This window comes from Ictalurus punctatus, chromosome 20, assembly GCF_001660625.3.
Source record: "Ictalurus punctatus breed USDA103 chromosome 20, Coco_2.0, whole genome shotgun sequence".
In the NCBI taxonomy this organism is placed as follows: Eukaryota; Metazoa; Chordata; class Actinopteri; order Siluriformes; family Ictaluridae; genus Ictalurus; species Ictalurus punctatus.
Genome location: NC_030435.2, coordinates 5,296,156 through 5,323,396, shown reverse-complemented (window position 1 = coordinate 5,323,396; position 27,241 = coordinate 5,296,156). Strand labels below are relative to the sequence as shown.

The 27,241-nt window shown below is 40.6% G+C and overlaps 1 protein-coding gene across 2 annotated transcripts in view; it reads left to right on the top strand.

Moving 5' to 3' along the window:
• Nucleotides 1–27,241, top strand: part of schip1 (schwannomin interacting protein 1) — a 358,752-nt gene that overhangs the window by 113,570 nt on the left and 217,941 nt on the right. For both annotated transcript variants that reach the window (XM_017495932.3, XM_047162628.2), the window contains exons 11-12: nucleotides 6,248–6,300; nucleotides 8,727–8,865. In XM_017495932.3, the coding sequence (XP_017351421.1) occupies nucleotides 6,248–6,300; nucleotides 8,727–8,865 (192 nt within the window). The remainder of the gene's footprint in view (nucleotides 1–6,247; nucleotides 6,301–8,726; nucleotides 8,866–27,241) is intronic.

Here is a 27,241-nt window from a genome sequence, read left to right as displayed (position 1 = left end):
TGAGGACAAAAGGCCAAAGAAACAGGAATAGCTGAGAGTGACAAAATCCCCAGCAAACACAAATGTTGATATTATTTTAAAAACCTATTGGTGCTTTCTATCCCAGGTTGAAATTTGTAATTCTCCACTAACCAGTAAAGCCAAAGAAAATGCCCCCTTAACTTGAAATTTCAATTCGTCAACTTGGGGTAGTCTTCTCAACTACGAGTTCCTTCCCCATTTACAGATTAAGGTTTTGCTAAAGGGGGGAGGGGGGGGGGGTTTCTTCACAAGTCAAGCGCAGTATATACAGTATGCAATAGAAGAGTCAAAAGATTACCTTGAGCATGTTTCGTTGTTTGCGTGTGTTCCAAAGAAATGGGCTTTTTAATACAGCAACTTTATTCTGTAAATGGAAGTTATCATTAGAGTAGACGTTCCTTTTTCAGATCAGAGACGGATGACATTGTTATCATTTCAAATAGTTGTTTTAATGAACTAATTAGTTAATGTCATTCAGGCATGATGAGTGTGCTCTTAGAAGTAAAATCTTAAAGTGTTCTGCATCTGAAGATAGCATTAAATGAAGGGAGGAGGTCTCTTTATACTTCTATTTTCATAGAAATGAGTCATTTTACCATTCGCAACATTATTATACACTCGCCAAATAAACTTTCAGCAAGAATTACTCAGCACAATCTTGGCACAAGCTCTTAGTGCATTCATTTTAACTAGAGGGTCCATTAGCAGTGGCACAGGCTTGCTGTCCAAGCAGTAGGTAAATTCCGAGCCATTAAAAACCAGTTTGGTGATAGCTCAAAGCTTCTGAACGGAGAGGGCTGTCGAAGCTTCTTTTCCGCAATGCTAAAATACAAACAACAAAACAGAAACAGCTGAATATGCTTTTTCCTCCCAAAACTATGCTGGTTGAAGAGGCTGATCAGAATGATGTGTTTGCAATGCTTGGTGTCGCACTAGTGATCCAGAAATCCCAGGACTGAAGCCATGGTCAAGGACATGGTGACTCTTGCCATTGACTTTAATGAGGCAGACGACAAGCGTAGCAATGAATAAACATTACTTTCTGTTGTCTGTTTAAAACCTTCACCAGAGGTAATCTTTGATGCTGCAAATCATCCATGACTGAATGAGATCTAGTCACATAGAAAAATCCAAACATCCTTCCCCAGCCACAACAAACCAACAATGGATATTAATGTGTTTTCTGAGGGAAGCCAAAACGCCTTTGTGCATGCAGCCTGACAGAGCTCCAATATTAAACGAATATTCTAGTCTTCTCTTTTCTTTTCTTTTCTTTTTTGTGTGTGCAATTCAGATAGAAATGAACTCTGATAAATTTCCCTATACTGAGAGAATAACACAGCTTTTTTTAAAAAATATATTATGTATATAAAAAGTACAATTGTTACGCTCTGTATGAGAGTGAAGTATGAGACGGATATGAAAGTCTTACTGGAGCAATGCAACAAAAAGTAAATCTGATTACTAACATTGCATTACTCCATTGGCAAAAATAATCACAAATCCAGCAGTCAAACCTTAAAAAGCACAAATTATACAGATTTAAAGCTTAATATACAAGTTACTTTGAGTTCGTGAAAGTGATGAGATGGCAGTCATTCTACTGTAGTATGGCTACTACTTGAGTATGTACATCTAATGCACAATATATTGGGCTCCTTTGGGGTATACGGGTTTTGTGAGTCCATTTATGAGAATTGAAATACACACACACACACACAGCACTTTCTCGGTGCAACCCCACACAGCTGCTTGCACTGACACCTGGGAAATGGCTGCCAGGGCGACTCATCTCTGCCAAATTTCGGGTACATAACACATACCCTTACACACACAACAAATACACACACATCAAGCTGGGAGCAGAAGCTGTGGGGTGAAGCGGTATGATGGTCAACGTGGCATGTTTCCAGGTTTTTGGTGCCCATCTGTAGTCGGTGCTGTTTGTTTGGGTGCTTTCAGCTCTTCTTTTTTTTTTATAATGCCAGTGCGAAACAAGGGAAGGCACCACAAAGCAAGAACTAGGAACCAGTTTAGATGTTTGTGTGACGATGTGAATTCTTCAGCATTGATGACACATCTGTGAAACATTTATAAAATATTACCAGTACTCAAGAAGATTTTAAATTTCTAGGTATTAGAGCCGTAGATACACTATATGGCCAAATGTTTGTGGACACCTGGCCATCACAATCCGATATGATTGAACATCCCATGCCAGATTTTTTTCCCTTTACTGGTATGATAACCGTCACACCTCTGGGAAGGCTTTCCACAAGATGTTGGGGATTTGCTTCTCAAACACTGATTTTGGATGAGGAGGCCTGGGGTGCAATCGGCGTTCCAGTTCATCTCAAAGGTGTTCAGTGGGGTTGAGGTCAGGGCTCTGTGCTGGACATTCGAGTTCTACCACTCTAGCCTTCGCAAACCATGTCTTCATGGAGCTCTTTGTGCACTGGGGCACTGCCATGCTGGAACAGGTTTGGGCTTCTTAGTTCCAGTGAAAGAAGATTGTAATGCTACAGCTTACACTGATGTCCTAAACAATTCTGTGCTAACAGCATTGTTGCAATAGTTTGAAGAAGATCTACATATGGGTGTGATGGTCAGGTGTCCACAAATATTTGGCCATATAGTGTAGGTGAAAGCGTGTACATTATTTGAAGCCACTGCTCTAACAGGAAGTTAATGTCCTCCATAGACTTGCAGTGAGCTTCCTTTTTAAGATATTTAACAACACAAAATGCCTCATTGTCCTGGTTGTTTGGATGTTGGTAGTCATCTTTCTCCTGTTTCCAGAGCCTCATGGAACCACCGCAACTGAAATTTCTTCACTGAGCAAATAGGAATTTTGGAGCACTTCTGAGGATCAGATCAATTGGCTTTATGGCACTGTGAAAATAATGATGTCATCAGCTGGGTGGGTTTTTGCTATGTACTATACTTTTATAGAAACATCGATGAAACATCCATCATGGGTTGATATAGTGTCTTGATCTTGTGTGAAGGTGCCTTGAGTTGCACTGCTAACATTGAATGCTGGTCATACCTTCCTACTGCACACAATATGGCCAGTGCTGATTATGCATTGATGTGGTTTAGCCTGGAGCATTCACCCATTCTAGATTAATCTCCTCTCTGTCATTCTCTCTTCCTCTGTCTCCCATGGTGTGTGTGTCTGATATGATAACAGGATCATTTAGGGACAAGCCAGACACTGTCTGGACTCCCGGAAGCCCTGGGGAAGTATTGTCACACCAGACCTGGAGCACAGCCACTTTCTATGTGGGAATAGCTGAAGATAAGAGAACCCTCAGCAGATGCACACATGACTTACTTTCAGGATTATTGGAAAGGGGGATGAGAGATTTAAATCAGGATTACTCAGGACCTCATCTTAGACATTCTTTTTCGTTCTTTTTCTCTCTATGCTTTTATCTTTCTGGGGGTTTTTTTCTGTGTAATTTCTCACAGTAGATTTGATCATTACCACCAGCCAACTCCTCCTTTTCCTTTTACTGTTTTTCTTTTGTCCTGATTTTCTTTCATCTCACATCCATGCCTGCAGTGACAAGATGGCTGAGCCATACGTTTAAACACGCTCGTAATGTCTTAAACTACATAGTACTGAAACTGTCAAAATATTGCACTACAACGTTATAGTTATTGATAGTGACGTACTGTATGTCATAATATTTTGACAAGCTAGATCTTATAGTTTTCTCTCTGAATATGAATCCAAACTACTATTTCGTTTGGATTCATATTTAACTACTTTTTTACTATATAGATTCCCATTCACACAGGGACAGAACATGCATACATGCATGTCAGCCATCATCTTTTCAATGGGTCATCTTTTATGTACAGGTTTTCTTAAGCCAATATTCACGTGATCATAAGTCAGTATTGGTTGGTGCCTCTAATAGGGAATAGTTCTTTATCCAGCTATCAGGGACTTGATTTCCTCTGTCTGTTTATGCAGCTCTTTGGGTTCAAGGTCCCTTCCGCTGTACTCCTCTTTCACTCATGAGTGTATACATTTTACCCCAGTTGAATTGTAGCGTCTTCTTGCTGCAGCAAAACCCAAAAATGACTCGATTTTCTGTCCTCTCCACTGTTCAGTTATGTAAAGCGACCTTTTTATTCTCCGAGCTGTTTTGGGCCCGGTGCCAGCGTGTGAATACACTCCATCTGAGGGTTAAAATGTTTGAAGGCTCGTTAGTCCTTAGTGTACTTGTGTAGAGGAACAGGGTCATTATGAGGCTCTTAAAGATTAAATCCTCACTTTTGTGAACTTTTGTCCATACAGCTTCCTTTCTGGAAGGGGGGAAAAAAAATATGGGCTGCTCAAATCAGCACTTTTCAATATAAGCGAACAAACCCATTCTGTCAATTAGCACAAGGAGAAGAGGTCCTGGGACATGTTTGCCTTTGTGGATGATGGTGGGCACAGCTTTATAGCAACACCTCTGTGTGCATCCGCATCTATGCATAATGAGTGTTTAGACACTCAGGCACACAGCGTGAAAGCCGTTTCTTTCTCCAGCAGGGCAGGCTGGCACAAGATTCCTGTTTTTCCAGCGACTCAGATGAGCACCGATTCTCATCTGCACCCCCTGCTGGATGACACAAGTACAACGCTACATAATAATAATAATAATAATAATAATAATAATAATAATAATAAATAAAATTTAAAAATGTAATACAATGTTAGGAGAGCAGGAAAGTTTCAACTCAGGTTTTAAAGACGAAATGAAAGAACAGTCAAAAAGAGATCGAGATTGGGCTTAGATTGAGGTTTTAACACTGGTATCTAGTGGCGCTGAAGCAGAATCTTGCTTCAAGTGAGGACCCTGCTGGACGGATGTAAGCTGCATTAATTTATCCAATTAATGCCAATAAAAAGAGAATTAGAGCAGCTATAAAGTCACTGACACTGATTCCTGCATCTGTGATCATCAGCAAACAGGAGAAAGCATTTTTGGCAAGTGTCCTAATGTAAGGTTCTAAAGGAAGAGAAGGATTTATGCTTGTATCACGGCTCCGTAGTACAGGGGAAGGTCTAACAATCGCCCCATTAAAGTTAATAGCAAGGACTTGAGGATCATCTAACGTTACATGTCAAGGCCAGGTGGTTGTACTTGTGTGACGTGTGCAGTCATATAGCATATTACAGGCATAACAGTGAAAATTAATTTGAAGATGTATATACTGTAACGTGACCCAAGGACAGGGCCAAGGACTGGGAGCAGGAGCACCTTGAGTGAAAGTATCGTTGGAAGATTTATGCATATAGGCACAGATCCCTTACATACTGGATGTGGTCATATACAGGCACTCTCAATCTTCTCTTGTGTTGTTCCTCCTCTCTCATCTCTGTTCTGTACAGCTCATCAACTCATTCTCACTCCTCTTTTATCCTCTCTCAGCTCTCTCTCAGTCTGACAAACATCCCTCCCCCTCCTCCCCCTCCATCTCCATCTGTTCCTCACACTGAAGGCTCAGGTAAAATGGGGGGGGGGGGGGGGGGGGGCACAACTGCTTGATACTGAAGATTTCTTTGAATTTATTTTTTCTGCAAACACATTTTCCTTGAAAGAAGGTATTCACTGCATGCTCACTCACTCACTCTCGCACGCACGCACACACACGCACACACATGCGCTCTGTGGCCCCTGCGGCAGTAACAGCAAAGATGCTTTAGTCTAATGCTCCATGTAATTACATTATCTTCCTCAGTGATATTAAAGAGAATTATTTAACTGGTTGGTGCAGAGGGGGGACGGGGGACGGGACTGACTCTCTCAGGAATGAGAGAGAGGTGGAGAACAAGGAGAAGAAGCGAAAGAGGAGGAGCATGGCCTGTCGTACAGAATTACTTAATTAGATTTGGATCTCACTTTTCCCAATTAGCTCAGACAGATATAATTATGAACATGCGACGCAGTGCATTATCACAAGTAACGTCAGTGCTGTGGTTTGGTCACAGATCATCACTAGTTGGCACAGTGTAACAGCTAATATAGTTATTTTTGGTACAAAAAGATCAGCTGAGATTATGTACTTTGAAAACTGCATCCTATTTACCTACAAATGAGCTTTTTGCCCTGCCTTCAGTTCAAACTTCCGTTTCAGTAATAATAATATTGCGCTCGCTCTCTCTCTCTCTCTCTCTCTCTCTCTCTCTCTCTCTCTTTCTCTCTCTCTCTCTCTGTCACAGGATGAGCTAAAAACCCTTCAGAACATCAGTGATGGAGAATACCCTCTGCAAAAGTGAGTTTTACACACACAAACTCATAGGGGTGTATATAAAAAAATGGGAATATCGTGGAAAAGTTCATTTTGCATTACTGCATCAGTGCGGCGTGGCATGGAGGCGATCAGCCTGTGGCACTGCTGAGGTGTTTGTTCTGGAAGCCCAGGTTGCTTTGATAGCGGCCCTTAGCTCGTCTGTATTGTTGGGTCTGGTGTCTCTCATCGTTTCTCTATGGGATTCAGGTCAGGCGAGTCGGCTGGACAATCGAGCACAGTAACACCACGGTCAGAAAACCAGTTACTAATAGTTTTGGCACTGTGAGCAGGTGCCAAGTCCTGCTGGAAAATGAAATCAGCATCTCCATAAAGCTCGTCAGCAGATGGAAGCATGAAGTGCTCTAAAATCTCCTGGTAGACGCTGCATTGACTTTCGACTTGAGAAAACACGGTGGACCAACACCAGCAGATGACATGGCACCAAAATCATCACTGACTGTGGAAACTTCACACTGGACTTCAAGCAACTTGGATTCTGTTCCTGTCCACGCATCCTCCAGACTCTGGGACCTTGATTTCCAAATGAAATGCACAATTTATTTTCATCTTCCCATGAAGCTGATTAGCGTGTCTAAAGTGTCCATATTGTATGAATGGGTGTGTGAGTGTGTATGTGATTGTGCCCTGCAATGGACTGGCACCCTGTCCAGGGTGTACCCCGCCTTGTGCCCGATGCTCCCTGGGAAAGGCTCCAGGTTCCCCGTGACCCTGAAAATGAGCAAGCGGTAGAAGATGGATGGATGGATGGATCTTCCCCATGATTGTGGGTGTGTCCCCTGAACCAGACTCAGAGATTAAAGGCTCAGAAAACCTTTGCAGGTGTTTTGAGTTTCCTTTCTCAGGTTGAAATTTCTGTATTATAAATTCTTTATTCTAATATTTTGAGATACTGGATTTTTTATTTCCATGAGCTGTAAGCCGTAATCATCAAGATTAAAAAAGGAAAAAGTCTTGAAATAGTTCACTTTATGTTTAATGAATCTAGAATATATGAATTTAATTAAATTACGGGGAAAATGTACTTTTCCACGATATTCCAATTTTTTAAGATGCATCTGTATACACACACACACTCGCAAGCAGATGGTCACTTTGCCATTTTCTTCCCTGATATAACCATTTCACGTTTACTTTACGTCTGTAAAACTGTGGCACCTTCAGTGCACTCTGTGGAGCAGATCATCAACTCATGTCACTTTTAGCTAAGCTGGAAATAAAGCCGGTGCCCGATGGAAAAAATTTCGCTATCTTTAGCTGACATGGAACACATTCAGCAATTGTCGGTGGCTTCTGTTCCACTGTGTTCATCGTTGTCCATGCTATCAAATTGGCTTTTTGACAAGGCAAATGAATTCTGTCTGAATGCTGCCTGCTGTTTGACATTTAGAGACAGGCAGTTGTCAGTCCGTATCCCCAACCCACCCCAGCACCCCCAACACACACACCCCATCTCCAAACACACACACACACACACGTGTCCTTGAGCAAATTTTTAATGAAATTCCCTCATCAGTATATCAAGACTGGATTCACCCTGTGGCTAGGGCTCGAGCTGCTGTTTAATTACTGATAACACCTGCCAGCCACACACACACACACACACACACACACACGCACACAATGCTATGAACAACTAATTCAATAATAATTCCCTACAAAAAAACAAAACAAAAAAACTCTTCCTGCATGAGTGTGTATCTGTGCACTGTCTGCATGTTTGTGTGATTCATTTGTACCCAGCATGAGTATTGAAAACTTTTCTACTAGCAGGAAAATGAATGTGACAAAGAAATGTATGACTCGTGTGTTCAGGTGCTTATGAATTCATCCCCCGATCTCTCGGGTTCTGGAAATACACGAACAGCTGTATATAAAACAGATTTAATCACCAACACTTACAAAAACCGGTTAAAGAGCAAAAAAAAAAAAAAAAAAAAAAGACAACAAATGATCCAATTCATTTTGCATCATTTGCAGAAGATTGACAGCTGCACTTTCACATGCTGTGTTAAAAAAAAAGATTTGAATCGTTATAATCCAGAATCCGGTAATGAGGAGCTCACTTTCAGTCAGCAGAAAATATTTTTGAAATATCTGGAAATAACAGCACTATCTTGGTGTGCAAGTTAAAGGTGTGTATCAGGATTGAAAAGAAAGCCTCGGGATTGGGCAGCTTTTAATCTCATGTCACTGGGAGGAGATGATTATATATGACGCTTATAGGATATAAGAGTCATCAGTAGAGCTGCATTAAAAGCATTTAAACTACAACGGACAAATTTAGGTGCGTATTAGGTATCCTCATCCAGTATGTTGCACTTTGTTTTAATGTTTAATCACATTTTGTTCATTTTTCACCGCTGATCATAAACTGATTTGATTGACAGCATCCAGCACGCCTGGGGGGACTTTCTGCAGAGACAGGATGGCTTGGAGAAGCGGAGCCCCTCCCCTCCATCACTTTCTTCTTCGGACAAGATGAGCACTTCAATCAGCATGACCACCCTGTCAGATGGCAGCACCCCTGTGAGTCTTCCTGCTTTTCCTTACCTTGGTCTTTCATTGGCTGAGCTGAGGTCATGCATCAAGCAGCCCAGAACAGCATGTAATCCAGTTCTTATCCCGACGTAAACGTGTTCTTTTTCACGCATTACCATTGCAAGAGAGAGGTGATATACTGTAGCTGAATCTTCTTTTGGACACAAAACGACCTCTATAGAAGTCAAATGGCATTTCTTCCTACATGTTTTCCTCTTGCTATATTAATGGCTTGAAGTATGAGTGTTCAATGTTACTGAAGTAGCAGTGTTTTATTTTTCCGTCACTGCAGAATATACATCAATGTCATTGTCTTTGTCACTGCTGCTGGTGATTCCTGTCTGCACGTATAAATCTGAATCTTCTGTGTATACAGTGGGGGGGTTTTTTTTGGCTAGGCTTATCAGTGTGGCTTCCTCACTGTGATGTGTGCGTGTGACATGAAGCTTGGAGCAATACACAGTATCTGTGTAATAGGCTTTGTTATCACAGTGCGTAAGAGAGAACGGTTTCCTAACGACGAGAAATGAAATCGACCACACACAAACACACACGGAGATGCCCTCTGGAGTATCTCAGTACTGCTGAGCTTGCTGACCAGTAGCTGCTGATTGTGAGCTACCGATTGAGGGAGACAGGGAAAGAGAGAAAAAGAACACTTTGAACATACAAATAGCATTAGCATCATTCCAGGAAAGCGTTTAATACCGTATTGTTGACAAACACAAACACAGGATATGCTTACTGGTGAAGTGGTTAAAGTAATGAGAACACTGTTGCCTCACAGCACCACAATGTTGCATGGCTTTCTTCTGGGTTCTCCTATTCCTTCTCACCTCCCAAAAATTTTCCAGTAGGTGGTTTGGCGGAGAAAAATTACCCCAGGGTGTGAATGAGAGTGTGCGCAGTGCCCTGTGATGGATAGGCGTCTTCTCCTAGGTGTATTCCCTTCTCACGTCCTGTTCTCTGGAGCCAATCCGATTCTAATCAGGATAAAGTGGCTACTGAATCTGAGGTACAGTGGCTTAGTGGTTAGCACGTTTGCCTCGTACCTCCGGTTCTGGGAGATCGATTCCCACCTCCACTGTGTATGTGCAGAATTTGCTCCTATGGTTTCCTTCTCCCGCCCAAAGACATACATTGTAGGCTGATTAGCTTCTCTAAATTGTCTGTAGTGTGTAAATGTGTGTTCAGTTGTGTCCTGCAATGGGTTTGGCACCCCATTCAGGGTGTCTCCACCTCGTGCCCCGAGTTCCATGGGATAGGCTCCAGGCCCCCTGCGACTCTGTGTAGGATAATTGGTACAGAAAATGGATGGATGAAACTGAGTGAGAGTGTTATGAGGTAAGTGGAAAATATAGACATTGGTTTGCTAATAATTGATGCAATCCATTTAACATGCTCACACACAGCCATTCAGTCTCGAATATAGATTTTTACGCCATACAACTGTAATTACATTTAGCATTGTCCACAATCCTAACTTCCATATTGAGATATGTCAACATGGCATCAATCTGGTTCTAAGTGATCTTGTAAACACGATGAACACCCCATTCGAACATACACAACCCAGACATGTTTTAACCTTAACTTGTCCCGTTCCTTTCTCTTTTTGTTTGGATTTTTCAAAAAGCTAGTCTTTCTCTTTTCAAAGACCAGCATTCTTGGCAAAGATTAATGCCGCGTGCAATGTTTTTCTATTTTGGGGTGGAAGAGTAACCACTGAGAGGTTACAAAGTTTATAAGGCCATGCTTGAATTGCAAAAGCTCTCTTGTTCTGTTGTCCCAGCAGTACAAACCGTCTCTGCGTGAAAGCCAGTCGTATTTTCCAGCTGATTGAATTCGTAACCTCCGTGTCAAATTTTTGTCTGCACTCAATCCGGCCGAGTGTCTGTGAGCGAGTGTGTTTTGGCACAAAGTGGCTTTAGATGATATAAAATCAATATAAAGTTATCTTGCTGGTGAAATAAGGACCTAACCTGACCTCATATCCCTGCACTGCATTAACATTCGTATTTTACCCAAATCCTGGCTGTCATATTCCGGTCTAAGTAGAACTGGCTTATCAAGTCTTTTACAGGAGAATAAGACGTGAGCACGACCCGCAAGTTGTCTGAGGATTAATAATGTAGTCACCATCTATGTCACGGCTTTGAATGGTCATGTTTAAAGAAATTTCCATGGTCTGATGTTTAGGAACCTATAAATCCCAGAACATTTCAGAATTTCATAACCAGCTGTCTGATTCCTGTGGTTTAGGGTGTGTCCTGTGATTTAGGACGTGTCCACTCATATTTAAGTATGCACCAAACAAATAAAGCCTGGTCTGCCAAAAATTGAGGGTCTCTGTCCTCGTCCAAGTCAACTGTGGTTCAGTTTGAGAGAAGGACACAGTTTTATGATGGTCCACACCCAAGATGACGTAAAAGGGAGCAAACACGTGTATTAAAGCTGGGATTGATGCACAGTAGCTGTTCTGTAGTCTTGATGTATTTATTTCTAGAGAACACACAAGTTAATGCACATGCAGTTGTTTTCTTTTAAAATGGCACGCACATTTAAGGGAACATTTTATTTTGATTTTTCAATAAATAAGATAAAAATAGCTCGATAAGTGTGTCAGAAGTGGCATTTGTCTTTACACTGTGTGTTTCAGCATATTATAAATGTCTCCATAATATAGCTCTATTAATGCATGTAGTACTAATGGGAATACTGGCACACTCACTGGTGTGTAACAATAGTATTCTACGTTTTTCTTGCATGACTTGCACAGGCACATCTTGACTAATCAAAGAATCCCCATGCATGCAAAACATTTGTGCTGATGAAAAGATGTGCGCTAACCGAATAATGAAAAGATGTGCGCTAACTTACTGCCTTCAAATATCACAATGCCTTTATTTCACGGGATAGACATTGTGATTATAATTCAGTGCACCTCGGATGAGCTCTTGTAGTCCAGGAACAGCAGGATTAGTCTCTTCCCTATCCTCTGCAACCAGAAAACCTGCTGTGAAATGCCTCGGTGTTTTCTGATCCCGTAAAATGTCCTGTACTGACATTAAATGCCCTGTAGGTGGCAATGTTGCATCAGAGCTGGCATTCGACTCGCTGGTTTTATGTGCAGAGGCCCGCTCAATCCTATTTTAATGTTATTTCTAGTGTTGAATGCATTGACATTTACAAACGCACCATTAATCCCTTAGATGGATTTAGATAGACTTTTTCACGCAGTTCGTCATCTCCTTACCGTTCGTCTCTTATTATACTGAGTGCTCACACACACGCACGCACGCACCTCAATCCAGGTCACACTCACCCCGCTCCCCAGCAGGCTTTGGGAGACTGGGAGTACATTTATTTCTTTCCATATTTAGCAGCTGAATATTCTGCAGAAACTCACGCTCACGTAAAAATCACCGCATTGCTGCATTCGGTTCCTCCTCAGGAACTTTTTCAGTCGCTGACTTTTAACGACTGTTTAGTTTCACTGACGTCAGCATGCATGAATGGATAGTTGTATTTTATTGATCCCCTAAAGGAAGATTTGAAAAATAGTTTAGTTGTTGAGGGCAGCAATATATTTAGAACAGAAAAAAAAAAAATAGAACAGAGATATTTTGCTGAATCTTCATTAAATCTAAGCCAGTTAGTGTAATAACTGTAATAACCAGCAGTCACAACAATTTCCTAATTAGTCAATAATAACAATGGCATTTTAGTGACTGCTGTTTGTTTCTATAACTACCCTATTACCTCTGGGACTCTATGAGCTATCGCATCAGGTCCTGGTGTCATTAAGACGCTGGTGTTACGTCTGTAATGATCATTTAATGATCAGTCATTTTAGCTTTCTTTTGGCCTGAAGGCTGCTGTTTTATTAGCCAGATCTATCTTACATTCAAAGATCCCTGTCTCATTTTAAACAGAAACTTTTCAGAAGGCATCACATTCAGCAGCATGAATGTAATGATAATGATATTGGTCACACATTCAATGAAATTCTTTTCTTGGTTGGGGTCAGGGCGCAGGGTCAGCCATGATACAGCACCCCTGGAGCAGAGAGGGTTAAGGGCCTTGCTCAAGGGCCAAACAGTGGCAGCTTTGTAGGACCCGGGCTTGAACCCCTGACCTTCTGATCAGTACCCCAGAGACTTAACCGCTAAGCCACCACTGCCCCCTGTGTTAGTGTTAGTGGTATTTTGGTCCTAATTTAAAGACATAAGTGATTTGAAGCCCTCTCTGGTATAAATACAGCAACCTGTACCTGAGAAAGTACATTTCATAACATGAGTTGTGCTGTACCACAAATTTGGATACCAATGCAGGATTTAGTTAATTAAGCATACTCAGAGCAAACAAAGCAAAGTAAGAGCTCAGGAAAAGAGTCAGGTGCTCTACAAAGGCATTATATATATATATACATATAAATATATACATGGAAATGTAAGGCTTAGTGCTATCACGTGCAGAATGCAGGAGCGAACCTTCTCTTGAGTCAGGGTTATTAAAGGTGCGTGTGTGTAATTTTGAACACGTGTGCTTGATCAAAAAGTCCACTGATTATGAATAGTGTCATAATAATGTGTCGTGATGTGTCGTGACGTAGTTTGTAATTTGAGGTTTCAGCTGAGACAGGTGTCGGCAGAGACGTGACAAACGTGGATTAATCTGCAAGTGATTCATCAAAACATATTCAGTGTCTGCTTGTGTACCGTTTACTATGTAAATAGCTCAAGTATTTGAGCCTCCAAGAATGTAATTATCTGCTGCTGTTATCGTTATCACCTCGTCTTCATTGCGCACATATTTTAGCTAAGTGTGACAAGTGAGTCTGACAGCTGACGGTGTGTTTAGCCATCCGAGCAGTCAGTTAGTTTTCTCCATAATGTAGCTACTGTAAGTTATAGGAGGAGACAGATGGGAGCAACTGAAATTACAACACAAAATACAGCTTGTGACATACTTTGAGTAAAAAACACTAAACCACCAGCTTCAGTCAACTTCCCTATATGTTCGTTTTCGCATGATTACATCGCTTGCATTCAGGACAGTGCATGGACTGGATCAATACTAATGGTACGCAGTTCCAGCACTACTATTTGTGTTCTGATATTTCCTAGAAACTCCTGGTAATGCCTAGACCCAGAATGAAGTTATTTACGGAGCTAATAATAACACACCTACTTACCTAAAGAAAGTGAAAGTAAATTTGAATAGTTTGAGTCTTCCTGCATTAACTGTTTATTAAAGCAATACACAGTATCTTTCAAACATTTGCAGTTTATTGTACTACACTAACATTGTTTTTTCCCCACTTATTGCACTTATTGCACATCCACTTCATTACAATCTTCTGTCATCCTCATCTGGGTAACAATGGATAGTGTGAAAGTGAAAGAAAGTTCACTATGGTTTGTACATGAAGTCTGTTGAACTAGTCCACTGTTCACCAAAGGAGACCTGAGTGCAAAATTGTATTTGGTAATTGCAGTCCCAAGGCCATCGCAGCAGCCGTAGTCCCAGCAACCACAGCGAGAATGGAATTGGCAAAACTATTTCATGGCACTTCAAGCGGTACCATCCTAAGCAATCTCCAGGCTGTGGCCTCCAGTTGATGAGAGCTCCATCCAGAGGTAGGGCATCCGGATGGCTCAGGCCGGTCCAGAGAGCAGAAAGGGTCAGGATCACTGGCATCTTCATAAAATCATGTGTGGCGCGACACACACACACACACACACACACACACATACATATATATATATATATATATATATAGATATAGATATAGATAGATAGATAGATATATGAAGTACTAATAATACAAATAATAAGAGTAATAGACCCTGGTTCTGAGGGATTAAAGAAATTGCGAGTGAAAAAAAGTAGGAACTGCAATTCTCCAGCTAACCCACAGTAACAGGAACACCAATCAAGTGGCGGTTGTCACTTTGTTATGTTACCAGGCGGAATTGTCTTCCAAACTATAGCAGTGAGCTACAGAGTTATCACCTTCATTTTATATGAATCATTGCTGCAATAACATCTGATATCACTTTTTTGTTCTAGCATTTCCACACTCTGTATATCCTTTCATCAATCTGAGGCAATTCAAGCTGCAGTTCCTTTGAGGTAATATATGATTATTATGGCAACTCAACATAAAGATATGTAAAATGAGCTCAACTTTCTGCAGCCTCACTTGTCATTTATTACTTCACAGAAACAGCTGCGTTGTCTTTTGTATTGCTTTTAGGAGGTTTGAATTACACAGCTTTGGAATAGTGAATCCGTTTCCACTGTCAGGAAATGTGTGGAAAGAAAATGTATGTGTATATATATATATATATATATATATATATATATATATATATATATATATATATATATATATATATATATATATATATATATAGTGGCCCAAGATCTAATATTGTGGTGCTCATAGTTTGTGGAGGTCTGCGGGGTGACCTGATGGTAGGATGTTTGATTACAAAAATAGTTTAGATTCATGGTAATTTTAATCTACAATACATTTGGCAACGCAAATTCAGCAGAGGTTACCTATCCACAGAGTAGCACAAACGAATATATTGAACTAGAGGCGTAATCACGGTGTACAGGGAACATGCCGTGATATCATGTTAATCACTGTTTAATGTCAATACACTACATATTGTATAGCTCACACAGTTATGTTAATGCTATGTTAGCTGCTATGCTAATGTTCTAATGTTAAATACCTTCGAAATGCAGTTGATGTTGCGAGTGGCTCCATCACTTTCATATACTTCCACTGTTTCTAGTTTTTAGCTTCCTGTCCACTCCGGCAGTCATCCTCACGCTTTTTTTTGCCTCGTGTATGTATCGTGTAAGATTTTCCATTTCAGTTTAGCCTCCTCCTCTACTCAGCACACAAACGATGAAGATGGTTAAAAGTTTGCGGAAATTTTTTCTTACAAGCCTATGCACATGAAAAAATAAAAGTAAATGAAACTCACCATCGAATCCTATTTGAGCAGAAATTTCTTGCCACAACAACTCCCTCTTATCAATATTCTTGTAGTCGTTGTGGCATTTATCGTAACGTTCGCGGTGTACAGACACTAAAGACACCAGCAGCTCAACATTCAACTTGCTACTTGCTTGCATCTTCTTCTGTCGGCAAGACATTTTGTACTTGAGCGCCACCAAGTTGTGGTTTTTATGTAACTTCAGCGGCTCCAGGCACGAAAACAAAAGCGCGAATCTCATTGGTTGTGCAGTTTTTAACACGGTGCGTTCAAAAAAAACACGCCACGTGTTTTACGCATAGGTGTGAACACTCCCATTGACAGCCATTGATTTAGACACGGGGTGTTAAACAGACCATTTAACGCGCCGAACAAAACGTCCCGGTGGGAACGGGCCCTTAGCCTTTTATGCTATCTATGTAGCTTACAAACCTTTTGTGAATGATTTAAAAACATTTTTTATTTTGCAGTTTTTAAAATAGATTTTGCATTATGCATTATTTATTAATAGGTATCACAAAACTGTATCATTTTTCCACTGTCATACCTTTTATACTCTCCATTTCCTTCAATGCAATGGTTCCAGCGTTACTGAGAGTCCGGATTCCTCTAGAAAAAAAACAAACATTTCTTTAGGTTTCCTGAAGGTTATGGGTTAATGGTAATTTTGCTTTCTAGAATGTTCCACCTGGTAAGGTTTATCCAGGCTTATAACAACAACAGCAATAATAAAATAATAATAATAATAATAATAATAATAATAATAATAATAATAACGACAATAATAATATGTATCTATTATTGTCGTTATCATTATTTATTAATAGTAATAATATTTATTAATGAATAATAATAGTAATATTTGTTATTGCTACTTGTTACTAAACAATAATAATAATTATTATTATTATTATTATTATTATTGTTGTTGTTGTTATTATTACTATTGTTATTATTATTATTAGTAGTAGTAGTTATAATAATATTTACAAAATCTGTCATGAACCCATACTTACACTAGGGGTCAGGATTGCACCATGTCATCCTCATCCTGTTACACACCTGTGCACTCTCTCGCTCTCTCTTTGGAAAATTGTCCATTGTCAATTGTCTCTTAATTAAAAGTGGGCGGGAAAAGACAGATAATTGCATCACTACACTGCCAACAAGCTCTTTGTTTCTCTACCTCTCTTCTTCCCTCCCTCTCTCTCTCTGTCCCCCCCTCTCCCCCTCTCCCTCTCTCTCTCTGGATAATTGTCCATTATCAATTGTCTCTTAATTAAAAGTGGGAGGGAAAGACAGATAATTGCATCACTACAACTGACAACAAGCTCTTTGTTTCTCTACCTCTCTTCTTCCCTCCCTCTCTCTCTCTCTCTCTCTCTCTCTCTCTCTGTTTGTCCTTATGCATGCTGTTATCTATCCATTCCTAGCACTGTCATTTCTCTGTGATGTTGTGCATCAAATATTTAGTGACTTTAGGATTGTGTCAGATTCTGGAAAGAGGTCTTTCCCGTAACCTAATGTCAGCACATTTCTACATGATCATTGAAGCTGAGAGCATTGTTCATATGAAAAGGCAGTTTGACATAATTGTGAAAAGGTCCTATTGATTATGGTCAGAATTGATCAGTGTGGCCACAATATGTGGGTAATGTGCGCAAAACTAATTCAGTTTGTACACTACCGCATGGAAAAAAGTTGGGACAGTCGACTGTTTGCCACTGTGTAACATCAACGTTTCTTTTAATAACACTTATTAAGCGTTTGGGCGTTAAAGACACCAGTTGGTTCAGTTTAGCAAGCGGGATTTTCCCCCATTCATCCATTATGCATTTCTTCAGCTGCGCAACTGTACAGGGTTTACGTTGCCTTATTTTGTGCTTCATAATGCGCCACACATTCTCAATCTGAGACAGGTCAGGACTGCAGGCAGACCATGCTAACACCCGCACTCTCTGCTTACACAACCATGCGCTTGTAATCCGGACAGAATGTGATTTGGCGTTGTCCTGCTCTGGATGGCAGCATATGTTGCTCCAAAATGTGTACATATATTTCTGCATTAATGATGCCCTCACAGATGTGCAAGTTACCCATGCCATGAGCACTGACACACCCCCATACATGACAGATGCTGGCTTTTGGACCTGACGCTGATAACAGCTTGGATGGTCCTTTTCCTCTTTGGCCCAGAGAACACGACGGCTGTTTTGTCCAAAAACTATTCGAAACGTTAACTCGTCGGATTAGACTGAGCCCAGAGAAGTCGGCGGTGCTTCTGGACAGTGTTGATGTATGGCTTCTGCTTTGCATAGTAAAGCCTTAACTTGCATCGGTGGATGCAGCGGCGAATGGTGTTCAGTGTCAAAGGTTTACCAAAGTATTCCCGAGCCCATGTCAGGATATCCATTACAGACTCATGACGGTTTTTAAGACGTAGACGTCTGAGGGATCGGAGATCACGCACATTCAGAAGTGGTTTTTGCCTTGCCCTTTACACATCGAGACTTGAACGGATTCTTGAATCTTCTAATTATATTGTGCACTGCAGAAGGTGAAATGTCCAGAATCCTACCGATTTGTCTTTGGGGAAAGATGTTCTCAGAGTTTTAGGTAATTTACTGATGCATCTGTTGGCATATTAGCGAGCCTCAACCCATCCTTGCTCTTGAAGGACTAGGCCTTTTTTGGAGGCTCCTTATATACTATGATTAGATGATTGCTCACCTGTTTCACATCACCTTCTTATTTCAACTTCTCACATCGCTATTAGTCCTAAATTGCCCGTGTCCCAACTTTTGTGGAACATGTTGCATGCATCAATTTCAAAATAAATGTTTATCTTCAAAAAATTATGCTTGATCAACTTGATAAGTTGATTAGGTAAAACATCAAATACCTTGTCTTTAAATGTTTTCTGTTTGAATACAATTCAAAGTACCTTTACAAATCACTCCTCTTTGTTTTTATCAGCATTTTCCATACTGTCCCGACTTTTTCGGAATTGGGATTGTAAATCAGTGGAGTAAATATACAAAATAATAAATATATGTATCATATTATGCTACCCTGTCCAAGGTGTCCCCCACCTTGTGCCCCGAGTTTCCTGGGATAAGCTACGGGCTCCCTCGCAACCCTGTGTAGGATAAGCGGTATAGAAAATGTTTAGATGGATGAATGGATCATATTACACTATTTAAGGTATTTATTTACTTACTGGTGTAGATGACCTGGTGGCTCAGTTGATTCTGGAACTGGAGAATGGAAGCTTATCATCAGATCGCTCCTATAGCTCAATGACTGGTCTTCCTTGAATGGAGGCTGTAATGTACTTTATATAGCATCATCTGGAACATTTTTCCCATTCTGATAATGACCTGGGAGTTGAACCGCCATGTTCAGCTCCGTCCTCAGTAGCATCCAGAAACGAGCCTGGATCATCCTCTGTCAGCTGGTATTTACCTCTCTAAACTAGCTGAGTGGGATCGGATAGTGATGTGCATTCCTTTGCACAGAGGCAATTGAATTTATTAAGTCATAGTACATGGAGGGTAAGGGTTATTTACATTTTATTTAGCATTAAAGGACAACAAACATAACTGCAGGAGCCGGTTATGTTATAGACAGTACATTTAGCCTGCTTGTGCCTGCATCTCCTTACTGTTTGCTTCGCCCCCCCCCAACACCCCCACCCCATCCTGACTAGTCAACAGCGCCCCATAGCGGAGACTAATGAATCAATTAGTCAGCTAGTCTGTGCCACCCCTTTTGTGTGTGTGTGTGTGTGTGTGTGTGCGCGCGCATCTGCTTAATGGCATGGAAGCCTCAGCATCTCATATACAATGATAATATCTATTAAGATGAAGGAGATGCTGCATATTCTTATGCTAATTCCAGTTCATTAGTACAAAGACAGAAATCTGCTTGTAGCATGATTTCGATCATTATGACGTGAATGAATTATTCATATTCTCATGTATTGTCTATGTTTGACTGTGCAATGATCGCCTAATAAAGAATGCAGCAGCATAAAGAGCCACAGCTTCATTACATATAGCAGTTTTAAGTTTCGTTATTAACTTCATCATCATGCGATGTTTAATCACACCAGCGGTGTCGCTCTGTATAATGTCACCCTGTTTCATTATCACATCTTTCCTCCCTGTCTTAGGAACCATTCACACAACACTGCAACCACAAACCTGGTGAGTGAGAAGGGGGGGAGTTAAAGAGACCAAGAGCGTTCTCTCTTCCTGAACTATAAAGAGATCAGGCTTTTAGGCGAAGCTGCAGTCTCAATCTCAACACCACTATTGTGTACTTGTGCACTTACCTTCCCAAATCCATTAGCCAGTGTTGTAATTTAAGAATACGCAAAGCTCTGGATTATGGGAGAGAGAGAGAGGGAGAACGGAAAGAAAGAGGGCGGATGGAAAGGGAGCCAGCGAATTCATGTTCTTGTAAAAGGCCCTGTTGTTCTCTACGTTGAATTATTAACACAGCTGGGGTGATGTGGAACTTTGGATGAGCTGAAGAGTAATAAGACCGTTTTTTTTCTTTTTTTTTTCTGCTCATACATGGGAGGACACCTTTACGTCTAATACGAAGTCATTAAACTGTTAAATTAGTGCCACTGTGAATGCAGTGTTACACTGTTAAAGTACCACAAGACTACTTTTCCTCCAACTACCTGTATGAAAAACATAGTAGTACAATTGTAAAGTAGTCAGTGAAACTATAATAATGTTATCTGAACTAGAGACTCATAAACAAAGGAATATATATCAACGTATGCTTTATGTACACTGAATAATAACAAGGAAAAAAGGCTGATGAGGAAAGCAGACACGAACCCGAAACTGTGAAAACCAAGAAGTAAAATCAGCAACTAGGAAATGAGGCAGAAGTAAACAGGAGGCTTCTGCGACAAAATGGCTTCATCACAATCATATCTGGGGTATAATTGGGTCACACTTTATTTAACTATATAGACTATATGGCTAAAGGTTTGACCGTCACACACATACGTGCTTGTTGAACATCCCATGTTAGATTTAGTCCCCCTTTGCTCTTATAATAACATCCACTCTTCCAGGAAGGCTTTCTACTACATTTTGCAGCGTGTCTGTGATTTAGGATTGGTCTGTTCAGCCACAATGGCATTAGTGACGTCAGACACTGATGTTGGATGAGGAGGCCTGGGGTGCAGTCAACGATCCAGTTCATCCCAAAGATGTTCAGTGTGGTTGAGGTCAGGGCTCTGTGCAGGACATTCGAGTTCTTCCACTTTAATCCTCACAAACCATGTCTTCATGGAGCTCACGGTGAAGGGGAATTGTAATGCTACAGTACACTATGCAATTGTGTGCTTGCCACAAAGTTGGAACAGGGAAGATCCACATATGGGTGTGATGGTCAGGTGTCCACAAACTTTTGGCCATTTGGTGTATGTAAATATGTAATATGTATAAATATATATGTACTGTATGTACTGCTCGTCTCTCTTTACAGCATGAGATTGCACAGCATCTGGCTACTGAACCCAGATTTCACTTTATTAGCACATGCACGTGTATTGACATGGTTGACATGTGGTTCCAATTATGACAGAAATATCATGCCATTTTTAGTTCTGCATATGAATGAAGAAAATGTCACTCGGGAGGATTGCTTGTTATACGGTAATGATGATGGGTACAGCATCAGCAGTGACATTTTTGTGGATAGTTTGCATGTGTGTGCTTGTTTCTGTGCATGTGGGTGCTTACACGAGTGCAGAGGATCAGTTTGAATGTGGATTTTGTAGACTGTGAGTGAAAAGGGATTGTACTTATCGCTTTGTTGCATCAGCAGTTATGGAGTTACCAAATCCTGAGAAAAACATGGCCGAAAATGAACATAGCAGAACGGACAAAGAGGATTAGAGGGGGGGGGTGATATCACATACAGAGCAACAGTATGAAAGTCTTTCCAATACTAAAATCAAATCTGTGGCGTATAGTGACAATAACAAGATGAAGAAGTTGTTGTTGTTTTTTTTTTTTTTTTTTTTAAATCTATAGAGTGTTTTCATTAAGCTTAAAGGGATAGTTCACCCAAAAAAGAAAATTCTGTCATCAGTTATTCACCCTCATGTCGTTCCAAACCCATAAGACTTTCGTTCATCTTCGGAACACAAATGAAGACATTTTTAATGAAAGCTGAGAGATCTCTATCTCTCCATTTACAGCCCAGTAACCAAAACTTTCAAGCTCCAAAAAGTTCATAAAGGCATCATAAAAGTAATCCATGTGACTTGAGTGGTTTAAGCCCAATTTTATGAAGCGATACGAATGCTCTGTGTGCGCAAAGAAACTAAAATTAAGTCTTTATTCCTGAAATATCTTCACTTCCACACCGATCTCTGCGAGAACGGGCGTTTTTTTGTTTTTTTTTTGTCGAGCGGACAAAAAAAATGCAAGCCATCCTCTACAGACATCTTTGTTACAAAGATTGTTCTATATGACTTAGTTTTTTACAGTGTACTTGGTCTGCTGTAAACTGTGCAGCGCTTCCGAGTCCCATTGTATAGTGAGAACACGAGAGCAGACGTCGGTTCTCGACAAAAAACCTCCACTAGTGCTGGCCGAATTTCACGATTAATTTGGTTAATCCGAATGACCGTTTTAATGCGATTTAAAAAAAAAAAAAAAGATGTATTCAAACATGCATAAATGCAATTTAAAACTTTAAACAAATACGAAGGAAAAACAGCCTTCTTGACCTGATAAACTCCTCCTACAAGCCTGCACTACTCCCAAACACTGTATGCTTAGATTAAAAAACAAACAAACATACAAGATAAACAGGCAACACTTCACTGAGCTCATAGCTAAAGGTTCAAATGTCACTTCAGAGATATACTGGTAGAGGTTTGAAAAGTCAGATGAACAAGTTTGTCAAATATAATGCTGCATTACATCCTAAGAGGCAACTCGTTTTATTGCGGTGTACAGACATGCTGATTTGACGTCACTCTGTAAACGGTGGAAGGAATGCAGTTATGAGAAGAATACCCCAAGCTGGTGAATGATCACTTTAAGGACGCTTCACAAATCAGACCCATTAAGCAGTACCAAGTATAGCAAAAGACAGATTTATACAGAACAAAGCAATAGAGTTCTTTGCACTTTCTGAGTGTTGTGTGTGAAACTGGTGTGAGAATGCAAATGATTGCTGTGTAGCTTAGTGCCTCATTTCCCGTTGGAACTTGTTGACTAAAACAGCATTCTAAAAAGCATTCATGTATGGCGGAATTAGCAACAAGGCCAAAGTGTTTAGGCTCTGAGCAATGGAACGTTGAATTTTTTTTTCTTTTAATTTTTCTCCAACATTTATACTCTCGTTTTCAACTGCCAGTGGTCGTGCAGTTTTTTTAACAAGGCATCCCAGGTTTCCACTGGTTAAAGATTTCAATTACATAATAGTATCTGGGAGTGTAATAATGAATGGCATTTGGAGCTTTAACAACGCATTTTACCATCCAAAGACAAAACCTTGAATAGATAGACATACAGCCACATACAGCAAAAGACAGAAGACGCTAGATCTGTCTGTACCATTGTGTGTCAGATGTTACTGACAGGTGTATTCATTTTACTCAGTAAAATGGTTATTACTTCCTCAGATTGCTGTTACATTGCTGGTTTTTTTTAAACAATAAATTTCAAAACCCCCACACTGTTCACACCTTATTTTAATTACGTAAGGAATAACACTCTGCAGATTGTGTGATTGTGCTAAAATAATCCACTGTGGGGTGGTGTGATGATGTGCCGTTACCACCCCAAAGTAAATGCTAAATAGTCTGCACTTATATAGCGCTTTTTTTACCGTAGCGGTTCCAATGGCACCAATGGCTGCAGAGTTGCCATGCAAGGCGCTAGCCAGCCATCGGGAGCAGCTTGGGGTTCGGTGTCTTGCCTAAGGCATGTGGAGACATGTGGGCCAGGAATCGAACCGCCCACCCTATGATTAGTGGAGAACTCGTTCTACCACCTGAGCCACAGCCGCACAGGTACATTATTTTTCTTTAGTGGACAGCCCTCTCTACCACCTGAGCCACAGCCGCCCAAATAGGTTATTTTCATATAACTGCACAGTCTGGGGAGTGTTATTCTGCTTATACCACAATAATTTACCAACTGTTACTTTATTCACGTATTAATTAAAACCTGTTTATAGTTCAAATGCATTGTTGTGGAACATCTGCGAGACAAGTAAGTTCCTCTTATCACTTACCCAAGATGGTCGTTCCTTCACCAGCATCTCCTTCGGTCTCTCTCTTTCTCTCTCTCTCTTGCTAAAGCACTGTTACTGTTACAAAGTGCTGACACTTGAGACTCCATCTGTAAATGTTAAATAAAAGTCTCCTTACGTGACCTCACCTCAACAATTATACGTTTTTCTTTGTTAAACAACAACGATGGATTTAAAAATCCCTTTATTAGTAGTCTTAGATCAGTCCCTCCAGGATTTTGCGATCGCAGAAATGAACACAAAATGAAGCAAACTGCGCAATATTCTGAGGCGCTTGCAATTTTTCAAAATTACCGCAGATTTCCCGCTGATTTGGGCCAAGACGCATCATGTGACGTCATCACAACGCGCATTCAGCCAAAGCCCTCTTTGATTTCCGTCCGTCGGACACGAGTACAGGTAAAAGGTCTCATTTATGAATGAACATCTCTGCGAAAGACTATTTCATGCAATTGCAGTTTCACCAATTCAAGTAGATTTCTGCAAAGCAAAAAAGAAGCACAAAAAACTCAGCAAGTTGCATCACAAATTTTGAAACAAAAAAAAAAAAGGCCAGAGCAAAATCAAGCATTTTTGGCTGCAACAATTACAAAAATTATTATGAGGAGTGTCCGCTGTACAACTCCCTGTGTATGAGCTGTTACTGTATAAACAATAACATATTAGAACGAGCACATTAATATTAAATATCGTTCACGTTACGGTTATACAACAATAATGCACACTGTCTGACCAATCAGATTCCAGACTTCATCCCCGCTGTGATGTAAGGTCATGTTAATGGGACAACTAGAGATGTTGTCATGGGAACAGTATTGCCCCACCCAACAAGCCAGATACTGTATATCACCGGTACTTGGTTTCAAACCTGCAACATTTTGGTGCTGGAACCTAATTTATAGACTGAGAACTGACTATTTTGTGGATCAGTGGATCAGTTTGAGATTAGCACTGACACCTTGTCAGTGGAAAATGGCTCCTGGGGACTCAGTTAAACCTGCACAGACACCGGAATGATACACACAGCGGTGTGAAAGAATGCCACAGCTGAATAACCTGCAATTTCCACCAATGATCAGGGCTACAGTAGATCGTGTCACACGTACACTAATCACTGACACACACACACTCATTCATATGCAGATTCGCATGCAGTAATGAGCATTAAGGAACAGATTCCTCTACGTGTTGAGGGCACTGATGCCTGAACGCTATGAAGAGAGGGATTATGAGGGTAATTACAGTGACTGCAGTAGGCAGAGGATTGTGGCTGGTGTTTGTGTCTTCAATTTTTCCACACAGAAATATTCAAATGTCATATTTTTACGAGGGTTTTTTTTCCCTTCTTCTTCTTCTTCTTCTTCTTCTTCTTTTTAACAGCAGTGATACTTTTTCCTCAGTAGGCGGGAATCTGAACTTTGCAGGAGTTCAGTTTATTTGCAACTTATGTAGGAGCATCTTGGATCCAGTTAACAGTGTGAAGTGTGAGCGTTTCATACCCCTATGACTTACACACACTTTGATAGAAAATAAGACAGTGAAACATGCGTGTGTCGTGTGTGAAGTAACTGTATAGTGTGCGTGTGTATGTGTGTGTGTGTGTGTTCAGCCTCAGTCGAATCTTTCAAATGAGGTGCTTTTGTGTCTTCACATGACTGTCCATACATGCGAATAAAACAGCGGTTGCCCACATTGTTTCTTTTGCACGGTTTTTTTTTCCAGACTCGGTTCTGCAAAGAGTGTAGAAATCTGGGTGTGGTCCAAGTAACTGATCTCTCATCCACCATCTGTGGAAACAATTTATACTTTGAATATCCTCCCATTTCTCATAAGACTAATAGGATTATACACCTATTTCCTGGAGAGATATTACATCTGTTTCCATGAAAAGTTTTATTATTCCAGTTGAGCTATCAGATGGATTATTAATGTCTTATTAGGCAGCATGTAAATGTCGCTCCTTTCTTCTATGCAGACTCTATTTTAGTCAGCGTCACCATTTTTATTCCGAGCTTTCCTATGCTTAAGGTCGCGTAGGGAACAGTGTAGGCGGTTAATGCATTCAAGCAGTCGATCATAAATCACTTTTGTCCGGTGTCTTCTCAATGCAGCTCCATCTTCGTTTACATGTGCTTTTAAAGGCTCACAAATTCAATAACGTCGTCTTGCAAATGCAGCCAGCATATGCCAGAAGCCCATGGTGCATGTTTAATTCACCCATTTTCAGATAAAGTGAGAGAGAGAGAGAGAGAGAGAGAGAGAGAGAGAGACTTCATTAGTAGGATGTGAACAGACTGGTGGATATTTCATTTGAGATGGGAGTTAACTAAGATGCATGAACCAAGCCACAGACTGGTGGAACCCTGGAGCGCCAGCGTTATTCAAAAACATGGCTTAATTCCCTTCCGAGCGTGAAATCGAGGGCTTCCTCTATCGATGTCTCCACTTCTCACGCCCTAATCAGAGTGAGCTTATAAAAAAAATAGCAGGGTGATCAATAAAACAAGAATTGGAGCTATGTCTAAGAAGCTGTTCTGTCATCCACATTGTTTTGAATGCATAATAATAATAACAATAATAATAATAGTAATATTAATAATAATTAGCCAAAGCCAGTGGATGTATTATGATCTTGTTGAGGCTTCATAGGAAAAATCAAGACTACAGTAGAGTATCGAGGGCCAAACTCGTTGTGACAAGGACAACATTTTATTCTATTTCTCCTGGGGGGGCTTTCGTGATTGGTCATAATACCTACAGGCTACAGCCAATGGGAATGCTTCTGCCTGTGGTTGTGCAGTGTTGACTTTCCTACGTAGAGGCTGCAGCCAATGGGAATGCTTCTCTATCAGTGTGTGTCCTCACAGGACCGATCAGAGCACCTCAGATACGGTAACGTAGATTTAATGGCACCGAAAATCTCGACAGAAACAGTTACATTAACAGATGCGATAGTAGAAACTTTGATTTGGAGAAAGCTGCGTGCACGCACCTGAAATGGTCCAGGTTTCATCTGTTTTGAATGCCCTTATTCATCTTAAGTT